This window comes from Gambusia affinis, linkage group LG11 (genome assembly GCF_019740435.1).
Source record: "Gambusia affinis linkage group LG11, SWU_Gaff_1.0, whole genome shotgun sequence".
NCBI lineage: Eukaryota > Metazoa > Chordata > Actinopteri > Cyprinodontiformes > Poeciliidae > Gambusia > Gambusia affinis.
This window is the reverse complement of record NC_057878.1, coordinates 12,823,975-12,847,247: the sequence shown is the minus strand read 5'-3', so window position 1 is coordinate 12,847,247 and position 23,273 is coordinate 12,823,975. Positions and strand designations below refer to the sequence as shown.

At 36.3% G+C, this 23,273-nt stretch overlaps 3 protein-coding genes across 5 annotated transcripts; 2 read left to right on the top strand and 1 right to left on the bottom strand.

Annotated features, from left to right (window-relative positions):
• The first annotated feature begins 5,085 nt into the window (after nucleotides 1–5,085).
• On the top strand, nucleotides 5,086–8,641 carry si:ch211-214p13.9 (cell surface glycoprotein CD200 receptor 1). Of its 3 annotated transcripts, none has more exons than XM_044130970.1 (7): nucleotides 5,086–5,363; nucleotides 6,271–6,327; nucleotides 6,497–6,799; nucleotides 7,096–7,359; nucleotides 8,050–8,146; nucleotides 8,232–8,271; nucleotides 8,451–8,641. In XM_044130970.1, the coding sequence occupies exons 1-7, from the start codon at nucleotides 5,309–5,311 to the stop codon at nucleotides 8,517–8,519; spliced, it is 885 nt and encodes a 294-aa protein (XP_043986905.1). In that variant the 5' UTR covers nucleotides 5,086–5,308; the 3' UTR covers nucleotides 8,520–8,641. The 3 variants fall into 3 exon arrangements, with proteins under 3 accessions (XP_043986905.1, XP_043986904.1, XP_043986906.1); XM_044130969.1 differs by having other exon boundaries at nucleotides 8,448–8,641; XM_044130971.1 differs by lacking the exon at nucleotides 6,271–6,327 and having other exon boundaries at nucleotides 8,448–8,641.
• Nucleotides 8,642–11,128: 2,487 nt separating this feature from the next.
• On the bottom strand, nucleotides 11,129–14,642 carry si:ch211-214p13.7. The gene is made up of 4 exons (XM_044130968.1): nucleotides 14,453–14,642; nucleotides 13,368–13,387; nucleotides 13,247–13,290; nucleotides 11,129–12,969 (listed from the first exon to the last, which is right to left on the bottom strand). Exons 1-4 carry the CDS (start codon nucleotides 14,470–14,472, stop codon nucleotides 12,772–12,774), a joined length of 282 nt encoding a protein of 93 aa, XP_043986903.1. The 5' UTR covers nucleotides 14,473–14,642; the 3' UTR covers nucleotides 11,129–12,771.
• A 5,659-nt stretch (nucleotides 14,643–20,301) lies between these two features.
• Nucleotides 20,302–23,084, top strand: LOC122839422. The gene is made up of 5 exons (XM_044130967.1): nucleotides 20,302–20,656; nucleotides 20,742–20,780; nucleotides 20,848–20,970; nucleotides 21,064–21,095; nucleotides 21,482–23,084. The coding sequence occupies exons 1-5, from the start codon at nucleotides 20,500–20,502 to the stop codon at nucleotides 21,782–21,784; spliced, it is 654 nt and encodes a 217-aa protein (XP_043986902.1). The 5' UTR covers nucleotides 20,302–20,499; the 3' UTR covers nucleotides 21,785–23,084.
• Nucleotides 23,085–23,273: the final 189 nt, after the last annotated feature.

The window sequence follows — 23,273 nt, the reverse complement described above, 5'->3', positions numbered from 1 at the left end:
CAAAGGATAATAGTCACGATATTAATAATAATTGTTTACCTTCACAAGCCTGATTAATCCTTGCGTACAATTTTCATGAGGAATTCTTATTTATTCAAACAAGTGCAAATATAAAGGTCATGGAAATGTCAAGGCATGAAGGCATTTCATCAAGGGCAAGAGTTTTGTGTCTCTGAGAAGTCAGTGTTTTGGTGTAAAATGTGTGACTCAACCCCAAGAACTAAAGCTAAAATCTTGTGGAGATGCAGATTGAGGCTCGTAAGACTCTGCATTATTCACAGTGAAACCAGTCTTACTTGCTAACGGCAACTTTAGGGATGTGACATCACTGAAGTTGGCGTTAACTTGGAAGACTGAGAATGTTTTTCCAGCTGTGGAGTGTGGCGGTGGCAGCATCATGTTGTGGAGGGTGTTGCTGGAGAACAGAATGATGCAATTCACAAAACAGTTGTTAGAAAATAGTCAGTTTTACCGAGAAATGATTTGTACGATACGCTTAGTAAGTGCAGAGTTCAGCCAGGTGTTTGCTGCTGCCACTAGTCCTTCTGGTGTAAAATAACTTTAAACCATTTGTATTCTGCTTTTCCTTGCTCTATCAGCCTCACTCCACACGCAGACACGCTGCCATGGCAACCTACGCAACGCCTACGCTAACTCACAGAGTGGAGCGAAGAATACGTTGACCAAAATGGCCTGCAATGTAGTTAATTTCCTGCTTTTGGAGCGGTCTCCGATTCACCTGTACTCACTGCACTCAAACCACGTCAAGGTCATGTGAACCGAACCGAGACCGAGGTTTTTAGGCGGATCAGGGTTGGCTTTCTTAGTATTGGAGTTCGATATGCATTCACACCTACCCAAACAAACTGGATTTTCTAGACAAACGAACTTAAAGTGGACTAACAGGGCTGATGTGAATGCACCCTAGAAGTAAGAAGATGTTTTGGCGTGGCAATCAAAAAGCTCAGTCTGTGTCATATAGAAAATTTGAGGGCAGAGTAGAAAACGGTTGTGAAAGGCAGTCTATACAAACGTGACACACTTTCATCAGTTCTCTCTGAAGGAATGGGCCAAAACTACAGCAGATGTTCTTGGAAGGATATGACCAAGCATTTCACCCGAAATTTACAAACTTTTTAATTTGAAAAGTTAAAAAAATTTCTTATGTCTCTTATTATTTCGACATTCAGCAAATAATTGCAACTGACGTTGAGTAATTTACTGGCAAACAGAGACAGTGTAAGAAGTGTACACGCTGTTTCATTTGGTGTAGCTTTTAGATATCCTCGCTCTGAAGAGCAGGCAGTTATTTTGGGTGTATAAAAACGCTTGATTTTTGCTTCAACAGGAAGTTGCTCTTATCAAAGGGAAATGGTCCACGGAGCACATATTTATGTGCATACAATGTGAGCTAAAAGAACATGCTTTTTAAAAAAAATGTTTTTAGAGTTCATATATGAGCTTTTAAGATGGTTTTCTTCCGTTTTTAGGTTTGGATGTTTGGATAGCACAGCTGACTAAAGCAATGTGAGTTGCATGGTTTTGCAATTTTGTGGAAGAGCTAGTTCCCTTTTTGTGAAGCATGACAACTCACAGTCAGCTGAATTTGAAATGCTCGTGTGTAAAACAAACAGTCTAATATTAGACCTTCTATAAAGAGCAACTTCTCGTGGATCCTTATTGCCTAGATTTTCACAGATGCCACTTCATCACTTTGCTGTTAAGATTGTAAAGCGTAAAGCTGTAATAGGTTTGTTTAAGTGATTCACAGCAGTCCATCTTTTAGCACAGCAAGCCACTTTTACAAAAGAAGCGTATCTAATTTTCATGCTGCTTTTTAGCTTTTGAAAATAAGTGAGACGAAAAGGGAAAACCTAATTCATGTTCCATTTCCATCTTAAATAGGACAGCTAATACCATAACATCACATTGACAAATGCACTCATGAACCACAAAGTCCGCATGCTGCTTGCAGACCCTAACCGCTCACACACAAAATGACTACCGCGTCTGTTTTTGACAGTTATTAATCTGTGATCTACGCAGAGACAGTACAACGCCTGCACCCACATTAACATTGCATGCTTGCAGTGACTCCTAAACAGCAAAATGTTCTGACACCAGCAGATATGAGACCACAACCAGCTCAGCATTGCACCTACTCAGCAAAAACAATTTCTCCAGTGAAGTACTTTCTGATTGCTAAGAATTTTTTATTTATTTTTTGTTTGTTTCTTGAGTAGTTCATTATTTTATCAGTTTTTGAATTGCTGGATATTACACATTAGTTGCATAAACACTATAATTTAAAAAGTGGATACAAACTTTGCTGGGGCCTTGTCAATTAAAACACAAAAAGCTATATTAATAAAATCATGTTTGGTAAGACTGGTAAAATGTGTTGAAAATGCATCTGTTTTTTTTTTTTTTTTTGTCCTTATAGGAGGTATCAAAATTTAACCTACATAAGAAGATATGGGAAGTCAGGATGTTTTAACCCATATGATCAAACTCAACCATCATTCATAAGCATCTTTCTATGACTATAAGTTTTGTATTGCTAATCAATTGACATAATCTTTTCCACATCTATCCAATAAGACAATATCCATCTGCAGCAATATAGAATGGGATTAAGTCTATATTAACCCAAACATAATGCATTTCTGATGAATACTTTTGACATCTGGTAATTTGCTTATAGAGGAAAATGGTCCAATCCATAATGTTTGCGACATGGAAAAGAAAGTATTTGCTTTCAGTATTTTGTGTGTCCTAATACGACTTTATCTGAGCTAAGTTTCTGCTTCCTTCTTTGTCACTGTGGATCGTAGAAGATCTTTCAGCCCTTCCCCCCACATGCAGATCAGACTGAAATTTGGGTTGTTTGTGGGTTTCCTCCCTCGTGTCTTTCCACAAGCTTTGTCTTGGAATAAGGTCAGGGCTTTCAATCAATCATTTGCAAAAAGACAATAATTAGAGCAGCACCATTTTGGAATCGGCCGATCAGCTGTGATCCATTAAATACTGAAAAATGTTTGTCTTATTCATTCACGGCATCAAACCTAAAACATCCCCTTCTAATATATTCACATCATGAGGCGATTGTGACTAATTGGGTAGAGTCTGTCAATCCAAAAGTTGTTGATTTGATTCCAGCTTCCTGTTGTTACATAGCATTATACCCCTGGGCAAGGCACTTACCCCAAAATGTATAAGTGCGATTGGTTGACTATGACTATAAAAGCACTATATAGATTCCTTTTTACAACCACATGTACTTGAACCCAACTTCTTTTACGTTTAATCAGATGAAGGTCACGGACCGATTCTTTGATGCATAAATGAAGATGCTATTGTAATCACTTCATTTTCTGTCTTATCCTTGTCAGATAATCTGAATACAGTTTATTTAAATTTCTAGTCATAGTGTTTTGATTGGCTCAAGGTTATAACAAAGACAGGAGACCATGCAGTGGTTAAAGTACATAAAAAGGAATATATATTAACAAAAACAACAATGGATTGGGAATGTCAGTATCAGTGGTGTAATGCAAATGCTTAGATGTGGTGTGTGAGTGCATATGGAAGTATTGAAGTGCAAAAACAAAGAAACTCAAATGTGCAAAAGGAGAGGAGCTGAGGCCCTGCAACAAAACACCACAAGCATCAAGCTGCAGAGTGGATGCCAAAGGTGACCCAGAAGGAGGAGATGGCCAGGTTAAATGCTCTGTGCTCCAAATGAACAAATCAGCAGCATCTGTAAAGGGGAAGAGCACAAAGACAGACAACAAGACACCTGCAACCCAAACCTATAAGGTCCAGGGCTGTAACACTTAGTATTAAGGAAAAGATTCAAAGGTCGAAAGATCGGACTTCTATGAAAACTGGAAACTGTTCTGGCCAGAAAAAAAAATCCTTTGTGTCTGATGAGCTTAAGTTCACAGGTGGGAGAGGAGACAACATCACACACAATTTGCTAGTGAAATTCAAACATCTGTTCTAACAGAGTGAAGGCCAATCAAGCCCAAAGCCTAACACAACCACTAATATTTTAAAATTGGTGGGACATAGTTAAAATAGTAAAACTGAAGGTTTAGTTGTTTTATTATTATTATTATTATTATTATTATTATTATTATTATTATTATTATTATTATTATTATTATTATTATTATTATTATTATTTCTATCAATAAATTCACATCCATTTCCATAAAAATCGTCAAGATCCAGCTGGTATATTATATTTTGAGTGAATTAACTTTCTTCTATAGAGAAAACATCAGTTCTTAGCTCTCATTTATATAAGTTGATAAGGTGAGTCCTTTCAGCTGTTTTTGACCCTCATTTTATTTTATTTTATTTTATTTTTGAAGATAACTGTTTTTCCCCCCCACTATTCTTGGGGTAATGACAATCTTTAAGTACCGTATCTAAATATTAAACCAGTTGTATTGGTCTAAATTAGTGAAGTTGAACATATTTAGAGACAGTTTTAGGACTGACCTCCATATTTCAAAGCTCCTAATCATCTGTGATTGAACCCTTAGACATAAATGTGTGTTTGACTTTAAAAGTCAAACTTTTAAATGATTTACCTTTTTTAATAAATATATTGTGTTCCACGTATCAGATTGCTGTCTAACTCAACAAAAACATCCCCTCTCAGGTATGATTCAGATTTGTCTTATAATCTTCAACATTCTCATATTTTTGCCACTTGAATGTGTTTATTTTTGCAAATAATTATCTATTGCACTGAACTCTGTTAATCTGTTTTACATTTAGTTCCTATCAATAATTTTCTTATTTTAACAAACAAAAGAAAATTTTAAAAAGCATGTAAATATTTTTGGAACCTTAATACAAAATAAAATAATAACTTTAACTTGTTTTTGCCTGCCTCCATATGTTTGACAATCTCCTTTGAAAAAACACGATCATGTGACTAACGAGAAAGGAAACTGGTGTCTTAACTTCTCAGACGTCATTCTGTGTGGGAGAAAAAAGGCAGATGTTTGAGTGGAAAGCAGTTTTGGAGAGGGGGAAGAAGAAGAAGAAGAGGGGAGGGATTAGCTTAGTCACACATCTTATATATAACCCTCATTTTCCTGAGGCTTGTGAGGGATTCTTGGTTTGTGTGGATGAAGTAGTGGAGCGTCTTCTGTCGAACCTCAGAGCAAAGTTCGAAGGAAAGTGCAATAGCACGAGAGCTAGCACAGGATCTTGGCTTGATGCAATGGTTTGAAGAATTGACACTTTTACTGCAACAACGTTTGCTAAAAAAAGAAATCAGAGATCAGACATGATGTGGATTTATATCTTGATCTTCTTCACCGCATCAAGGGCCATAGCTCAAGGTTTGATTTAAAATTATCTTGTTTAGTTGTGATTATCTTTTTAAACCATATTTGTTGTGTTTCATTTAACACAAAAATAGAGTTTAATCCACAGAACGCCTGTTTGTAACTGACTTTATGACTAATTTCTTTGCTCAGTACTCCATGTTGCCACAAGACTGTTCTACTGCCAACGTACTAACTCTTTTCTTTTTTGAAAGAATAATGCAGAGATTTGTTTTGTAAATGAGTCACAGTCTAAACAACCTTTGGAAAGTAAACATCCATGGTCGTGGGACAAAAAGCTGACAAGAGAAAAAACAAATAGTTCCATAGCAGAAGTAGGAAAATGTTTGCCCGTGTTTTCTGAATGAGCAAGCGGCATGCTGCCTGTTGATTCTGCAGTGGAAACTGAGTCCTCAGATGACACAGTGATGCAGCGTCTCTCCCTTGAGGGGGTCTCTACGTTGTGGTTTTACCACCCCACCGTGTACTCCACTGTTTTGCTGTCAGAAATAAACAAACATTAGAGCCTTTATGACTGCGCAGCAGATGTGTGTGTAGTGAACTCTGACTTTTCCATTGCGTTTACTTTGGTTTGTAGTAATGCCACAAACGTTTTCTAAAGTGCAGATTCCAATCCTAACCACAACTGATTAAAATAACACGGATGTCTGTTTTTACAGTGTTGTTTGTTAACTTGATTCTGGTTCTTTAAAGGAGTTGCATTTCCGATACAATCCTTTATCTCACCACTTCTAATGTTTGCTATGTTTTTACAAGCTGAAAATGTGATCCAATGAATTAACCAACAATTTTTTTTCTGTTCATTTTCTGCCTGAACATTTCAGAACTAATCACTAATACTGACCTAAAAACCCTCTGTGTTACCAAGCGTTCCCCTAACATCTATCTTCATCTCTCTCAGGAACTACTAACCCAAATATCATTGTGAACACAACTACTTCACCTCTGAAAGTTTATGGTAAATTGATTTTTATAAATGATTTTCTCTGCTCATCTGCATTCTGTAAAATATTTTGGGAAATAAACAACTGACAAATAGAAAATAAAACTAAACATTTAATTAAAAAAAGAAAAAGAAAACATTTAGTTGCTGCACAGAAACTAACTTGAGTTATTATTTTTTGCAGTTAACAGAAAGGAAGTGTTCAATCTTGGGAGCGATGCTAGACTCATCTGCAGCAACAGGACTCAGAATAAGTCGATATTTGTTATCTGGAACATTGAACTAAAACACAAAACCTGCAAGATCTCCTTTAGCAACGAGGGTCAAAACATTAACTCCTGCAATGATGGAAAATCCATACAAATCTCAAATGATCAGTCATTCCTGCACATCCCAAACTTTTCAGCCAGTGATGTTGGAGCTTACAGTTGTGAATCAACTTACACTGGAGGAAATGAAGATTATAGGATTACAGTGGGTGTCACAGGTAAGAACTTAATTAACTTCGTAAAAGTGTGTTTTGGATATAGGAATTCATACTAATAACACTATATCAGTGTCATTACTATCTCATCATACACAGTTTTTGCTGGTATCTCAAGGTCTCATATATGCCAGATATAATTTTCAAACACAGCATTACTGTCACTTTGGATAACTTGATACTATTTAATGTATTTTTAATTATTAAAGTACAGTACTTTTGTATTTTTGTAATGTGGTTAACCTTTTAATATGTTATGGAGGTACAATATTAATGCCTACTTGTCTTTGTTGGTTCAGCTCCTCCTGCTGTGTCTACCTGGTTAGAGCGAAGGGGCAACAAGATTGTGGCCGTGTGCAGAGCTGAAAGAGGGATTCCTGCTGCCAACATCAGCTGGAGTGTCATAGGAAATCACTCTGTGACACAGCAGAATGACCCAGATGGATTTGTAACAGTAGAGAGTCAGCTGGAGATCCCTGAAGACATTGATCAAGAAAATTTGACCTGCATCGTCTGGCACCAGTTTTGGGAGCAGGAGAAGACGTTCATACCCAGATTCAGAGGTCAGGCTTCTTTAGGCTGGAAAAGACTTTTTTTAAGCTTAAGTTTGTTATTTATTTATTCTATGCTTAATTGACCTACTTTCCATATTCTTTATACTAGTGGTATTTAATTTCTGTTTAAAACATTATGCAATACGAGCTTTTAAAATAATATAATTTGAGGGTCGAAATTGAAAGGTCAAGTCATGTCACTTTTATCCGAGTTGCTCACGATGCACTGCTGTATTTTATGGCATAGATTTTACTTTCAACTTCATTGCAAGAAACAAAATCTGTGAGAGGTCAAATAGATATTAGTTGAATTAATAGGCAAAGAGGTTGAATTGTTGTTCCCCTGGTCCCTCTGATCAGTTAATCTTCATCAGTACAGACAGAGAGGTGCAAGAGATTAAAAAATATAATTGGAAGATTGCTGCAACATTTGAGTTGCACTTTTGAAAGCAGCATCCTATTAGTGTGGTACATATGGCGACTTTAATTAGTGATGGTCATGACTTGTCCAATCAATCCGTGGCAACTTGTCTTACTCAAAGATTATGGTACACTGCATAGAAAGCTGGACTGTTTCTAAACTAAAGATGGTTATCTTCGTACACATTTGAAATATGTTACATATGAAACAGCGAGTAGTTGATCCACATCACTAGGAAGTTTTTCTGACGTTAACTCATGTTTCATTTCTCACTGCAGGGCATCCAATTTTGTACTTTATCCCTATTTTTGGGATAATCTTCATTCTCGTGGCAGGTTTTTTCATCTATGCACTAAAGAAAGTAATATTATTGAGGTAATGATTTCTTTTTAGCTTAAATGAAATCAACGTTTCTGCCTAATGTTTTTGGTTTTTTACATGCTGTTGTGATTTTTTTCAGACAATGTCAACAGACAGACACATCATCCAAATCACCTCCGGTAGGTGCTTTATTTCCACTAATCAGTGTTACCGTTAATGTGTTTGTTCTGCCCTTTATATATATATATATATATATATATATATATATATATATATATATATATATATATGTATATATATATATATATATATATATATATATATATATATATATTGTTTTTATTTCCTTTTGAAGCAGACAGAGGATGTGGAGGAAGTGGAGCCTTATGCTAGCTACGTTCAACGTGTGAACTCAATATACAACTGATGTGTGCATAAAATTCCTGTTGATGCAACACGGTCGCACACAGAAATGCACATCATGGGACTTTGTGAAAAAGCGAGGGCTGTGAAACTGAGAAATGGTAAAATAGTAAGAAGAAGAAGAAGAAGAAGAAACACAGACTCCCATTCACCACTTATGCTGCCCACTGTTCTCTGTGAGTAGGTATCATGGAGAACTTTAATAATTACTACAGAGGTGATGAACCGAGGAGCTGGAAAGAATGGCTGTGCGAGCCGGATGGAGACTACTAACGACTTTGGATGTTGGATGTAATTATGTAAAAATAAAAATAATTATTTATCAACTAGCAGTGATAGTGTATTTTGGAGACACATTTGCCTTGGTTTACGTGTGTACAATACTATATCAACTATGAATTATATGTATTCATATATAATTCTGTCTGTATATCAGAATATATTAAGTCTACTAATTTGTGTGTAAAAATAACTATTTGTGGATGTAAATACAGACAAAAGAGTCAAAGGGTGTAAAACACAAATCCCAAACAAGCAGATGTTAGTTGTTCTTTATTCTGTACAGTGAGCTGTGGTTTGGTATTTAATCTGTCAAAATGACTTTTACATCCTGTAGAGAGAAGAACCAAATTAAGCTATTTTTTCATTTTGTCAGTCATTTCATGATTCGCATCAAAATAACATTTAAATAGGGGCAGAGGTGTGACTTTGGTATAAAGCTGTAGCCTTATCAAGATCAAGACACTGCTTTTCTGCCACTTCATACAAAATGTTTAGCCATTAGAACAATTATACTAATTTGACATAGTAATGATCTATTTCAGACTTTCTAAATTGTTTTGGTAGCCTTTTTTTTGTATAAATCCGCCTGCAGTTACCATGGGACTTTGCTGCAAAAGACTCATTAGAGAGTCATTAAAGATGGACTCCTTTTCTTCCTTTATTTAAAATAATCAATAATAGTCTGATTCAGTACTTTGAATGGCTTTAAGGACCAAGCTGTGTTTTATTAGCTATAAAGAGCTGTGCCAAGATAATTTAGATTTAATTTGTCAAAATGAGACCACTTTGTCAACCCTAACCTGTCAGCCTAACCTTTGACACATAAACTAACCCGCCCAGCTTTTCAAACATTTTCAAATTTGTTATCTATTAACCTTTAATGTGAGCTCAAAACTAAGATTAATCTTTGATTAAACCAATGACATATTTGAGTTTTTCAAATCTGTAGTTTGAGAAAAAACAACTCTTGTAGCCTCTTGCTAACAAAGGGAAGCGAGGCAGCAGTTGATGCTTATGCCTATAATAGGACATGACACCCCTATTGTCAGCTTTTGATCAGCCCTCTCTGACAAAGTGTGAGCAGAAGTGTAAGCCCCGATCACATCAGAGAAAACGAGCCTTATGTCTGTCTTAAGGCAGAAGGCAGTACGGTCCGTATCTAAGACGGTTTGCTCTGAGCAGAAGCTCAAATGAATGTAAGATAATGTAAGGTCAAACATTGTCCTCCATTTCCTCCTTCCTAAGACTAAAACTAAGTCATCAGTTCTAATTCTTCGAATCAGGGTGTCAAAGCTTCTCTTCACCATAAATATTTTTTCTTTAATAATAACTGGACACTGTATTTTATTCACTATAATATTTTTTTCTTTCTAATTTTTTGGAAGTCTTGGTTTAGATTTCTTGTTTACTTGGTGAATATAAAAGTTAAGAAATTTCCTTTTTAAAAGTGCAATTGTTTAAAAAAAAAAAGAAAAGAAAAATTGAGAATTTAAGTTATTTATTAATAAGATGTGAGACTTTTGATCCATTTCTGTTCACCCTTTGTCCCTAACGGGGCCAGGAGGGTTGCTGGTTCCAATCTCCACCTACCTTACGGGCGAGAGGCGGGGCTCACCCTGCACAGGTCGCCAGTCTGTCGCAGGGCAACACAGAGACAGACAGGACACACAACCATTCACACACACACTCACACCTAAGGAGGCTTTAGAGAGACCAATTAATCTGACAGTCATGTTTTTGGACTGTGGGCGGAAGCCGGAGAACCCGGAGAGAACCCACCATGCACAGGGGGAACATGCAAACTCCATGCAGAAAGACCCCAGGCCGGGAATCGAACCTTCTTGCTGCAAGACAACAGCTCTACCATCTGCGCCACTGTGCAGCCCGCGTTTGATTTTGATAACCTGGGAAATTCATTTAGTTACTTACAATAAATGTCGTGAAAAAACTGAGTTTGAATCCTATGAAAATTTCTGGTGAAAAAGGGGCTGCACTTCCCTCTACTGGTAGATTTCAGAACAGCACTCTTAATGCGGTGAAGTAAAAAGAGCTGCAGAATCACGGGGAAGACCATTGACTTCACAGCTATCCCACACTGACTGACATCAAAGCCACAAATGGTCACTACTGAAATACCAACTGTTCACAGAGTTATGTAAACAAGATATTAATAGAAGGTTAAGTGGAAGGAAAAGCATAGTGAGAAAATATCAATGAGCAACAGAAACATTTGCAGCCTTGAGAAGATTATAAAGCAATTCACTCAAAATCTTGGACATAATCTCATGGACATCACGTTGAGTGGTACCACACAAAAACCAGTCCAGGATGTACATTATCTAGATTTACTTTATTATCTAGAGAATTAAAAGGTCAACAAATGTGACAAAACCTAGTGTAATGACCATGGTATCACTATGCCTAATTGGCCACCAAACACACCAGGACACCAGATATAACACATATCCATGTACAATCTTCAGTTTTTTTCTTGTTCTTTTTTATCTGAATTACCTAAATAAATGTACTTCCTGAAGACAATTCTAAATGTCAATACTAATTTGTATAAAATAATTTGACCAAGCCTCTTACTCTGAAAACATTTAATTAATAGAAAATATAAAGAATAAACCAAAAAAGAAGTAAAACCAGAAGAAAGTTAGCTAAATTCATTTCATACACAAACATAAATAAAGATGCATGCACCACACAAGATGCACACAGATTAAAAAAAACAAACTAATACGTATATGCAAATACATATTTAGCTGTTAGTAGAACATTAAGGAAATGTATAGAAGTTCTCAGGAGCATGCAACGGTAAAAAGATGATAAATTAAGATACATTCATGTGTTAACTTTATTCACTTCTACTTTTAATTACGTTAACCTGGAAGCTAACTTAAAGAGTAAAATTGGGCCTTATTAATATCATCGGTGTGCGAAGGTTGGTGGCTCAACGTGGAGTTTTTATGGGTGGTGAAACGTTGGTTAAAAGTGGAGCAGAGCATGGGCGCTCTATTTCTTCAGCATGAACAGAAAAAGAGAGATAAGATCAAGCCTCCATCTGCGGCAGAATATTTATAGATTGACAGCAGACACCCGGAAAGCAAAACAAATATGCACTTGTTATGCTTTAAAAATCTGCATGTTGTTTACGCGTTTTGTTTTTGTGTGGTAGGAAAACCATGAGCCAGTTCTTTTTTTTACAGTAGCAAAAGCTAACAGCGATTCAACCATTTGAGCATAACAGGCACACTCTAATGAAACATGCAAACACTAATAGACTTTTGCAGCTCCACATGTAGTGGTAGTGAGATTCTCAATCAACTCAAAGTCAGCATTAGTTACATAAAGCCACACTTTGAGGAAAGCTTGGATTCATTTCCGGAAGAATTGTGCTGATCTATTTTTCCTAGAACAAAACCTAATTTTAAACTCACAATAACATTCATTTGTCGAGGCTTTCAAATGTCATTCATTCAGATAGCAATAGCTAAGAGAAGACAGGGAAAGAACTAGGCATTGGCCGTTTACATGGTTGGAAAGCCCCTCAAATTTTCCGCTATGCTGTTGTTAAATTTTAAAGTCACTTAATGTGGGTTTTAGCCAAGTTGTAGGACTGACTGGTTGGGCGGAGCAAGTTGTAAGGCAGTGTGGTCTACCCTCACTCCAGACATTTCCTTGCAGATATCTTTAGAGACAGCCAAATGCAACTGAAATATCTTCAGATGTAATCTGTATAAGAAACTGCATGCCTTTCGTCTTCTTGTTCTGGTCCACCATAGAAGAAAAGTACCATCCAGGGGTTAAAAATCCCAACCACTAGCGGTTTGCAGTTTTTCCACAGTTTGTCTTTGTTAATCAAGATACGATCTTGATTCATTTGTAAACTCTCATAGTTCATGAGCTCCTGAGCTCCTCCATACCGCAAACAAACTTTTGTCCAAATGAGCTCATCTTCAAATTTCTCTTCAGCCCATGAGCACATAATCATCTGTGCATTCCTCTTTGGATGACTCGGAATGAGCATCTACTTGAACTTCTTCTGGGATTTTCACCGTAGCGTAGTCACAGTCATTGTCATCTTCGTATTCATTGGTAGCCTTTTCGGGTCTCAATCCCTGGCCAGTGGGGTGGTTGATGGAGGCGTACGTTACATCGTCATTGGGCTGTGAGAAAACAGCACACAGAGAAAGAAAATAACATGGCCTTGTTATACAGCACAATGGCCCAAGTGTTTTGAATGAATGTGGTTCGTGTTGAAGACTTCCTAAAATGCTCCAGGGTTGCTTACACAACAGAGGCCTCACTAATCCTCAGGTGGTATGCAAATTTATTCCGTTGACTGTTCTGTCATAAAACCAGAGACACATCTATCTACTCTGAGGCAGGGCTGAGAACTTTGCATATTAATGGTCAAATGAAAATTGAGATGAGCATGTGTACCTTATTCTCGTTGCTTCCGTCAGTGTTCCCATCAGTAGAATTCCCTGAAAGAAAAAAAAATATCAGCATGTTGAATGTACCATATTGTTCAGTGCTAGAAGGAAGTTTTCTCCACATTTACCTTTTTTCTTCTTCTTTTGCCTGAGAATAAAAACAAAATGACATGATCAGACTGTTGAACATTTGCCTTTTTTGCAGATTTATTCTTCCTTTAACGTAAATGTTTCAGATGAAGGGGTTTCTTTATGAGACAAATATAAATGAATACTGGAAATCAGTGTTTTAGGTGATAATTTTACTTACAACGGTTTCCAAACCAACCTGGTGCTACGTAAAAATGTAATAATCTCCTAAATCAAATATCTTTTTGCGCCATCACTGGCGACAACAACTGCATTGAAGTGTTTTTGCCGTAATGCGTGAAAAGCGAATCGAAGGGGCTATATTTGTCCGATAGAAAACAGAAGTTCATAAAAGGCTGTCATTTACATGCTTTGTAAAAATGTAATAGATTAATATCTGCACTCGTCAGAGGTGACACTTTACCGCCGGCTTCCTTGACAGCTCCACACAGAGAACGTGTGCTGCAACAGGAAGCCTTTTTTTCACCAGAAAAAAAACTTGCTTCTGTTTAAAAGCAACTCTACGTGTCACTAACAGTTCAAACTTTAAATTATAAAATCCAATATGATTCTGGGTAAAACACCCCAGATAATGCTGTAACAAGAAGCACAAATACATTTAGCAAGTTTCTTATTGGCATGCTGACTGAAACCAGATCTATTTTTGTACATGACCGCTATTTCCTTGATAAAGCTTTGTCACAACTGTCAGAGCGGAAAACTCTACATTTCGGTGAAAAGATGCGTCCATAGCCGTAATATGTAACTTTTTAAAATAAAAGAGGTCTTTCTTTTTTTATTTATTAATTTGCCAAAAGTTGATGTTGCTCAGTAACAAATATTTTGAGCAACACAAATGTAAATGCACCCAAATTACAGCTGATGTTTGTCTCACTGTCATGTTGTACAGTGGCTGAATGACCTACAGTGAAAATCATTTAACATATGCCCAAATACCCATGTTTAAATATATTTTCCAGAGATACAGCAGTACGGGTGAAAATACCAATGTGTTAGAGTGCAATTACCACTTTCTGGCTTCTTATCTTTCAGAATATGAGTGTATATCAAGGAGAGGACCTACCCTGAGGTGCAGTTTCCCATGATGATTATCAGAGAGTTCCTGGTTGTTGGAGAACAACCTGATACCGCAGCAGCCTCTGCTCCAACTAAACATTCGGTGGCTGCATCAGAGTGCTCAGGCCACAGCAGCTAGGGGGAGCAGAGAGAAAGGAAGAGAGAGAGAGAGAGATGACAGAGAGGGAGGTACAGATGACAATTCAAAACTCTATTTGTGGGAATTTCTCTTTGCTAATTTGTTATTTTTATGGCTCAATACCCACTTCATGCATGCGTCCATTGCTAAAGTTTGTCACATAAATAAAATGTTGACCCTTTTACATAAAGTGTCCTGTGCATTTGCTCATATTATTTTTGTGGATGGGTCTTCACGCAGACCCAGTGTCTCAAACCTTAGTCTTCTGAACTTCTGTAAGCTTCAGAGCTCAACCCATGTGAAGCTGCTAAATAGCACAAAGTCTTACAAACTGTAGAACCAAGTATTAACCTCCTAACCCTCCACTTACAGTGGTCACTGCCATTACATCTGAAACCATCTGCAAAGATATCGCAAACAGCCAAAAAATGGCATGCTTGTGCAATGAACTGACCTTTCCTGCAAACATTGAGCTTGCAACTGAATAATCTTATTTGCATGATTGTGCAAAAATAACATGAGGAAGTTAGCAGCGTTTTACATGTGCAGTGGAAAGTCTAAGTTTATATCATAAATTGTATCTTTGTCCAAATGAAAAGTTGACCTTTATGGCCAACAGGAACAATGTACTTAATATGCACTACACAGTAAAATGTGTTATGGAAAATATTGTACTGATAGGAAAATTAGGTTTCATCTTTGTCGGTAAATGTTTGTTTTTTTTTATATGTATGCATCCGAGAAAAACATCAGTGTTTGGTGTAATGTTTTAATTCTACCTGATCCACTTGTAAGCCAATTTAATTTTGTTTTGAGTAAACTGGACAATTTTATAGAAACCAGGAGTCCCACCCACTCTTATTAAAACGTTGCCATGCAAAGTTTGGGGGTTAATATTTTGACAAATTGAGAAAATATTATTAATTGTAAAAGTACTGACTGGGCTGGCTTTATGCTTCAAACAATAGTCTTTCAGTGAATTAGAGCTAATCATGAACCACTTTGAGCTACGGCACATCAAACCAGATGGAACAGTGCATAATAACATCCTCCAAATATTTATAATTAGCAGCAGAGATGAGCTTTATTGATTCAGAAGATTCCTTTCTTTTACTTAAGGTTGTAACTCCACTCTCTCTGTTTCATGTCTTAGTTACTGATTAAATACTTTTGAAAAATAGCCTCTGCAATTACACATCTCAAAATTTCAAAATTGTTCCATAAAACATTCCCGCATTTGTAAACAACATCTTCATAGTACAAATCCACCATTTATCATATAATAGAAGAGTTTGCAATTAAGATGTGGTAAAAGCTAGTTGAGAAAAAGGATGTTCTTCCTCTGTCTAAGGAACTACTCTGATGTGACACGAGCTGTCTGACAGAGGAAGCCTTAAACCAACTGAGACCAATGACATAATCCACTTCTTATGCTGGTTTCTATTTTAAATCCTAAGATATCGTTCTTGAATATGCCGTGTCGTGCCACTTTACAAATTAACTTATGGTGTTGTTTGTGAACTGAGAAAAAAAGAATGGCCAATTTATTAATATCTTGCTCTGGTCTAAATATTTGAGATAACAGAGAGAAACCCATCAGTTTTGTTTGTTAAAACTTGAAAGGTCGGTATTAGAGTTCCTGTCAGTATGGTGTGCATGATTTTATATCTGCTGTATCCCCAGTGAGTCAAACAACTTTTTTCATAGATATTTTTTTTAAAATGAAGACATATTTCATGTGCATTGTCTATTAGGGTCTTCCTTTTTTTTCGTCATTTGCAACAATGCTCAAAGTGATAGAGAGCCTGTTTTCACTGCAGCACTCCGGCAGCTGCCAGTGTGTGAGTTGCTCTAATTATTATTATTTTTAGCATTCATAGTGAAGTGACTAATTTATGGAGGGGCAGAACGACTTTTTTTTGCTTGTTTACATGACCAAAAATTTCAGAAGAAATTTTATTGATATTAAAGAATCAACACGTCCAGAAGGAAACAACTCAAGAGCTTTTGTGTGGGTATTTTATTTTTTTTTTACATTATTGTACAATTGCTTTCCAGCAGAAACTCTGACTGGCATAAAACAAAAAGAAAATCTCAAATTGCAGCATCATTGCTGGGTTTAACTGATTTGTAACTTGAGAGAAGAACAGTCACCCAAATGCAGAACCTTAAGAAACGTTTGCAGATCTTGAACATCTGTCTACATAATACACAGACCATTCAAATAAAGTAGAATATTGTTGCAAAGTTATTTTATTTCAGGAATTTTATTAATAACTGAAACACAAATACGTGTCACATACATTAATTACACGCAGATGTAATTAGTTTATGTTATTTCTCTTAATTATGAAGATTTTCCACTTATACCTACTAAAAAGTTTTATTTTCCTAAGGTACTTTTAATCTGAAAAACGAAACTCATTCGAACGCATGAACAAGGCTGTACAGTATCAATTTTCAACACTAGATGTTGCTGTTCAGAAACTCAGTCGAGTTTCTCATACACAAATTGAATTTAAACTTTCACTTTTTACAGGTTTGAATAGAAGGACAGGAAGAAAATAGCACTAACATTTAGCAACAAACTTCGAATAAACAAGCACTTTGACTAAAATGTAAGTGCTCTGGTTTTCTTCATTTATTACTTGATATATACTTGATATATATACTTGATATACACTCATATTCTGAAAGATAAGAAGCCAGAAAGTGGTCATTTCAAGTGTATTGTATTTTTCAGGTGTTATTGTGGCATAAAGTGTGCACCTTCACATTAGGGACAAAGTTTGAATAAGTTCTTCCAAATATCTTGTTTTAATTTTTAAAATAGACACATTAAAAAGGGGCCATTCTGTTGCTTTGATGTGCTGAAACACCTGAACAGGATGCTGTGGGAGGTCAGGATGTGGTACAGAAGTGGTGAAATGAAGCCCCTGTAGATTATTATCAGTTCTGGGTAAGAGCATATTGAGCCTAATGGAAAAACCGAACTACCTTTTAAAAGTATGACTTTACTAGCAAGTTTGTACTTCTGCAGTTTCACTGAAAAAGGGGTTGATCTCACATTTCAGACTAAAAATAGTGAGGATAGCCAGTCCAGACGTGATTCATGAAGACACAGTTCTCAGCTTGACAGTCAAGCTAATCATCATTCATCAGTTACAGTTTATCCTTCTGTTGCTGAATCAGAAAGTGATGCTGGTGGCTAAGTTTCCCTTCTGGCTCTCTCTCTCATCTCCATTTGAGTGAGTGTTGCTTTTGTTCGACATATTAACAATTTTACATTCACCTTTCTCACATGTCTTTTAAAGTGAATGCATATTTATATATTTGTTTTGTTGCTGCACAGAAGGAAGTCAGAGACTTAAGTAAACAATCTTCCGTTTCTGTTATCATCTTTCTGCATTTCAAAAGGAAATCAAACATTTCCTGTCATTAGTATTGAAATACACACTTGAATTAATCCTCAAACTTTTTGTTTCCTATTTTCTCCATAACACCTTTCCCAAAATGTTTTCGATTTTAACAAATCTATGAAATTATAGGTGACTGGAAGTTTTTGATTGTGATTTGATGTCTTCCCTTTTTCAGCAGGGATTGGGTCACTGACAGCCTTTATTCGACTTGATTAGCGCACTGATCATCGAATCTTAACTCATCAACCCTAGATTTGAAATAACATATATAAACCTTCACTAATTTCAGCTTCACTGACCAACAGCTGACAAGTGGCAAGCATATTCCTGTAGAAAAAGTCTGGAATCTGGAAATCCAAATGATCAATCATGGACCTTTAAATATTTTATTGTCTGTAATCTGTCTTATGTCTTTTGGACTTGCGATTATTGTTGACGTTTTGGTCAGGTCACCCACAGGGACATGCACAAGCAGACACTAGGTGGTGCTGGAGGATCCTTTCCGCTTGAAAAATATGAAAAAGAGAAGTGTTTACATTAAAAAACTAGAGTTTAATACAAAGTTTTAGGAACATCTAAAAAATAATTAGATGTTAGTTCTATCTTATACCCATGATTTCGACAATAAAGCAAAAAAAGTTTTTTTACTTGTATATTTGTTTTATCAAAAGACAAATATGCATCAGCACACAATCCACATCACCTGATCTTCTACACAAGATGGCACTGTTGAGAAAAAATACAGTTTGTTTATCATAACACTGACGATAGAGTGCATAGAGAATGAAAAAGAGTGGGGAATCTGTTTACACCAGGTGCTGTTTTTATGAGAGCGAAATAGTAGAAAGAAGAAAAACCCATTCTGCTTTGAATCTTGGATCTTAACTCCCACTTGCATTGGCTTCTGGAAAAAGTGCAGGAGCTGGACAAGAATGACAAACAGAGAGGAAAGAAAAGTTTCTCATGGATTAGCTGCTTCTACTTGTGTTTTTTGCTCATGGGCACTACTACTGCTCACTGGACTGCCTGCTTTTATATAATAGTGTCCATCTGCAGCTCATATTTCAGTTCTTCAGCTGCTTAATGTCTCTTAAGGTGATGCGTTTGGACATATTGGTGGGCCTGGGTTGTTTGTGTGAATTGATAACCAAAGTGCACAGAGGAACAAAATGAGTGTTCCCTGGACAAAGCACCCATCCACCCTCTAAGTGTAATGGCCAAAAGTCATGTTGGAAGTCAATCAATATCCCCTGATATAAATTCTGTGGCCAATCAACTGAAGATGTTTCTGAAACAGAGAACAAAGAAATCAGACAGAAGAATGACAGCAAGGAGCTGATGTCAAATCTGAGTTTTAAGCAGATCTCCATTAGTTAGTGCCGATCTACATCCCTTTGGACAAAGCAAATAGCCTCGGACAAGAGGCTGGTTTTTACCAGGTCGTTGAACACTATCTTCTCAGAGTGGAACAGTAGCCATCCAAAGAAGCTATTTAGCTAACAGAGTTTTTCAGGGGTTGTCAGATCAATGTATAAACTTGAGGTATCTGTGCACCAACTTGCACTGCTGGATTTCTGGTAAAAGCATGAGAGCGTTGCTTGTTGTAGTGATGACTTTGGGCATGTTTCTGAAAAAGAGATGTCTGAAATTCATCATAATGATAAGTAACCACCAAATGTGGGTATGTACGGTATCTGTGCTGCCTATGGGAATGCTGAAATAACTTTTGCATGTGTAAAAATATGTCTACTCTTTCTATCTTTGCACACAGGAAATTTTGTCCCCTGATGTTACATTGAAAAACACTTACTGGATGGTTGTAGAAAAGAATGTGGTTCAGGAAGTGGTTACACAGCTAAAATGAACCTGCAGCTGCTTATTTGAAAGTTTTTGTATTGAGCATATGATGAATGATGGACCGAATGCAGACTGAGACTGCGCACTTATGTGACAGAAATGGCAGGTTTGTTTCCTTCAGTTGATTTATTACTTATTTGTTTCACTGATCAGGTTAAGTCAGGAGTCGATTAAAACAATAAAAAAACAACTTTTAAGAAAAATATATAAATAGCTACTGGATGTTTATGTTTCCATGAGCTCTAAACGTTTTTTAAACTATATTGTCTGGTGTAATTTAATAAACAAACAATAGTTACATAAAGAAAAGACCCTGTAATAAATCTGTAGCGTTTTGTCGAGTTTTATCAAAAAATGTCTGGCAATGTTTGGCAACTAACACGTCACTAAAATCAAAATAAGCATGATTTGGTACTTGACAGTTCTTTGGAAATTGTGTTATTAAAATCAAATTCCTCTTTTGAAATTACAGTTTCTTCATGTGATGTGACGGCCGAAGTACGAAGAGGAGAAACAAAACGTGTTTCCACTGGACAAAGTCTGACAGTCGAGTGTCCCGTCAAAAACTGTGGGGAGTCATTCAATGTCAGATGGTATAAATTATCTAACACGTTAAAGAACTGGGAGGCCGTTCCAGATATGGAGAACATAAAAATCACACAGGAATATGACAAAGAAAATCTGATCTCATATTTAAGTTTTGAGCAGGTTTCCATTAATGATGACGGCCTGTACAGATGTGCTTCAGGACTCAGTAATGAAATAGTCAGCCATTCCATCAACATCTCAGTTTCAGGTATTTTTTTTCCTAAGATTTACCTGTGAAATGCATCCATCTGGTTCAACGTGTGAATCGTATCTGTTTTCTTTTATTGCTCAAGAACTAAACAAAGGAGTAGAAAACCCTGATGATGATACAGGTAAGAAGCTTAATGTAATTTTACACATTTAGTATTAAAGCTATTTTAACATTATTCTTTCATGCAGTTGGCTCAGACAGTATTGATGACGATCGCTCCTCCCTATCCGTCTTCCTGATCTGTGTTACCATTATATTTCTGATCGCCGCAGCGATAGTGTTGATCCTCGTGTGCTTTCATGGCTGGAAACGTAAGACTATTAATTTAGCAGTGGTTCTTCTGTAACTATTTCAATATTTGCATCTTCAGTCCCCTTTAACTTTTTTTATTTTTTTTTTTACAGAAACATGGATTTGCAACAATAAAAATCAAGCGGTAATGTGAATCTATTTTACATAGTGGAGTTTTGTTTGGATTTTGAAACTACTCTCAACATGACTCATGAAAAACAACTTCACGCTTAAGAGTCTCAGTGTAATCTGTGGTGTGTTCACATGCAGAAGTGTTTCCTTCTTTACATCAAGGCTTCAACGGTAAAGACACATCAACCCACTGTTTTGGTAGATTTTAGGTGAAACATCCAAATGCAGGTTATTGTTGGTTGCATTGTGATATGAGGGACAAAAAAGAAGAAGAGAAAAACTTTTCCACTGAGAGTTTAAGATCATCTTGACTTTTTTCACCTTGAAGTAATTGTGCAGTTTATCATATTCATATACAGTAAAGTTTTTTTTTAATTTTTATTTATTTGTTTCTTGCAGGAAATATCTACACATATGATACCGGAGCTCCCGAAGACAAAGAGCGCCCCTTCTTTTCCCAGCCTGCAAACTCAATTCTCAGTTCTGAATGACATCTGTTCTTCAAGTAAACCAGGAAGAACATCAACATCACCTGCTCTCGCTCTCGCTAGGAATGTTGCAGACATAGCAGCTAATTGTCAAGCTTCTAACTGTGCAGTTAATACCATAATCAACTACCAACAATGTGGTTCACCAGCCAGGAACGACACATATCAGCAGAATGAAAAAGCAAATTGCTGTTATCAACGCCTTAAACGTTGAGTATTATTCTCTCACTGAGAATAAGTTAGAAACATCCAGATTTGCGAGGAAGTATAGATGATCAACACAAGTATAGAATAACGAGTAATTCTATACCCGTTATTCTATACTCGTATAGAATAACGAGTATAGTTATTCTATTGCATTGGATGCAACTTCTCCAATGCAGAAGTTGCATTGGATGCAACTTCTGCATTGGATGTTGGTGAAGTGACAGTTCAAAAAGAGGCCAGTTACATTTAACGTAGACATGAAAGTGTGGAAAAGATAGTTTTTTTGTGCACTTATCATTTCACGTTATAATCTCAATAATTCAGGGACACTGAAAGTTTTATTATTTTAAACAAGTATAAGTTTTGCAATTCTTTTACTTACGATTATTAAATGCCTGAAATGTTATGTAAATTCAAAGAGCAATATCAACAAAAAACCCATAAGACCATTCTGTCACGTATTTCCTGTACAACATATTCATCAATGGCGAATGTTGTTTCTGATGTTTTTGCCAGGTGATCCATGTTATAGAGCTCTTGATGACACACAGACTTGGGAAATGAAGGTTGAGAAGAAAAACGAAAAAAACAATTTAAGACAAAAATATCATCTGACATGAGTTTACAAACTGCTTGAGACGTTTTTGTCAAAGTGAGATGAAAGAAAAAGTGAAAAAGTGATACATTTTGAATTAATTGTGAAGGAGAATTTTTCAAATTGAAAACTGAAAACTAGTTTAATATGAAGTGTGGAAAAATATGTAAAATAATAAGATTTTAGTCTTGATTTTTACCACAGAAGTCAACAATAAAGTACTGAAAAAATGTCTTCTACTTGAATATTTTTCTCATCAAAACATAAATAACCATGTTTTGATGCATAAATAAGCATCAAAACATGCATAAATAAGCACCTAATCGACAATGCTGATCGTCTATTAGGTGACGATCAGCATCACCTAATTGTCTACACAAGATGGCACTGTTGAGAAAAAAAACACTTTTTGTCTTGTTTCATGCACGCTGTCCTTTCACAGAGGACAGCATGCATGAAGTCTAAAAGAGTCTATTCATACCAGGTGATGCTTTTATGGTGTGGAAAATAGTGGGAAAAAGAAAAATCGCTTCTTCTGTTACTTGTCTGGTCAGAAACAATGACATAACATACGTCAGTCAATCCCACATAAAGTCCTTGTTTCTTCTTAAATAAACATTAATCCTAACAGGCTTTCAAAAAGTTTGAGTTTCATCTTTAAAAAATTCTATAACGTCAAGCATTTAAGGGATCTGTGCCCCCAGGTTTGGGATATAAAACGACTTGTATGACGTGATGGTTGTCATTTGAAGCATGAATGCTGTTGGACAAAAACAAGTCCCTCTGTTTCTGTGTGGACGATTTCTCTTAAAAGGATGAGTTTATGCTTGTTGGTGTTCCTGGGTTATTTGAAATCTATCATGAGAGAAAAATACTGATTCTGTTTTTTAATGTGTAAAAA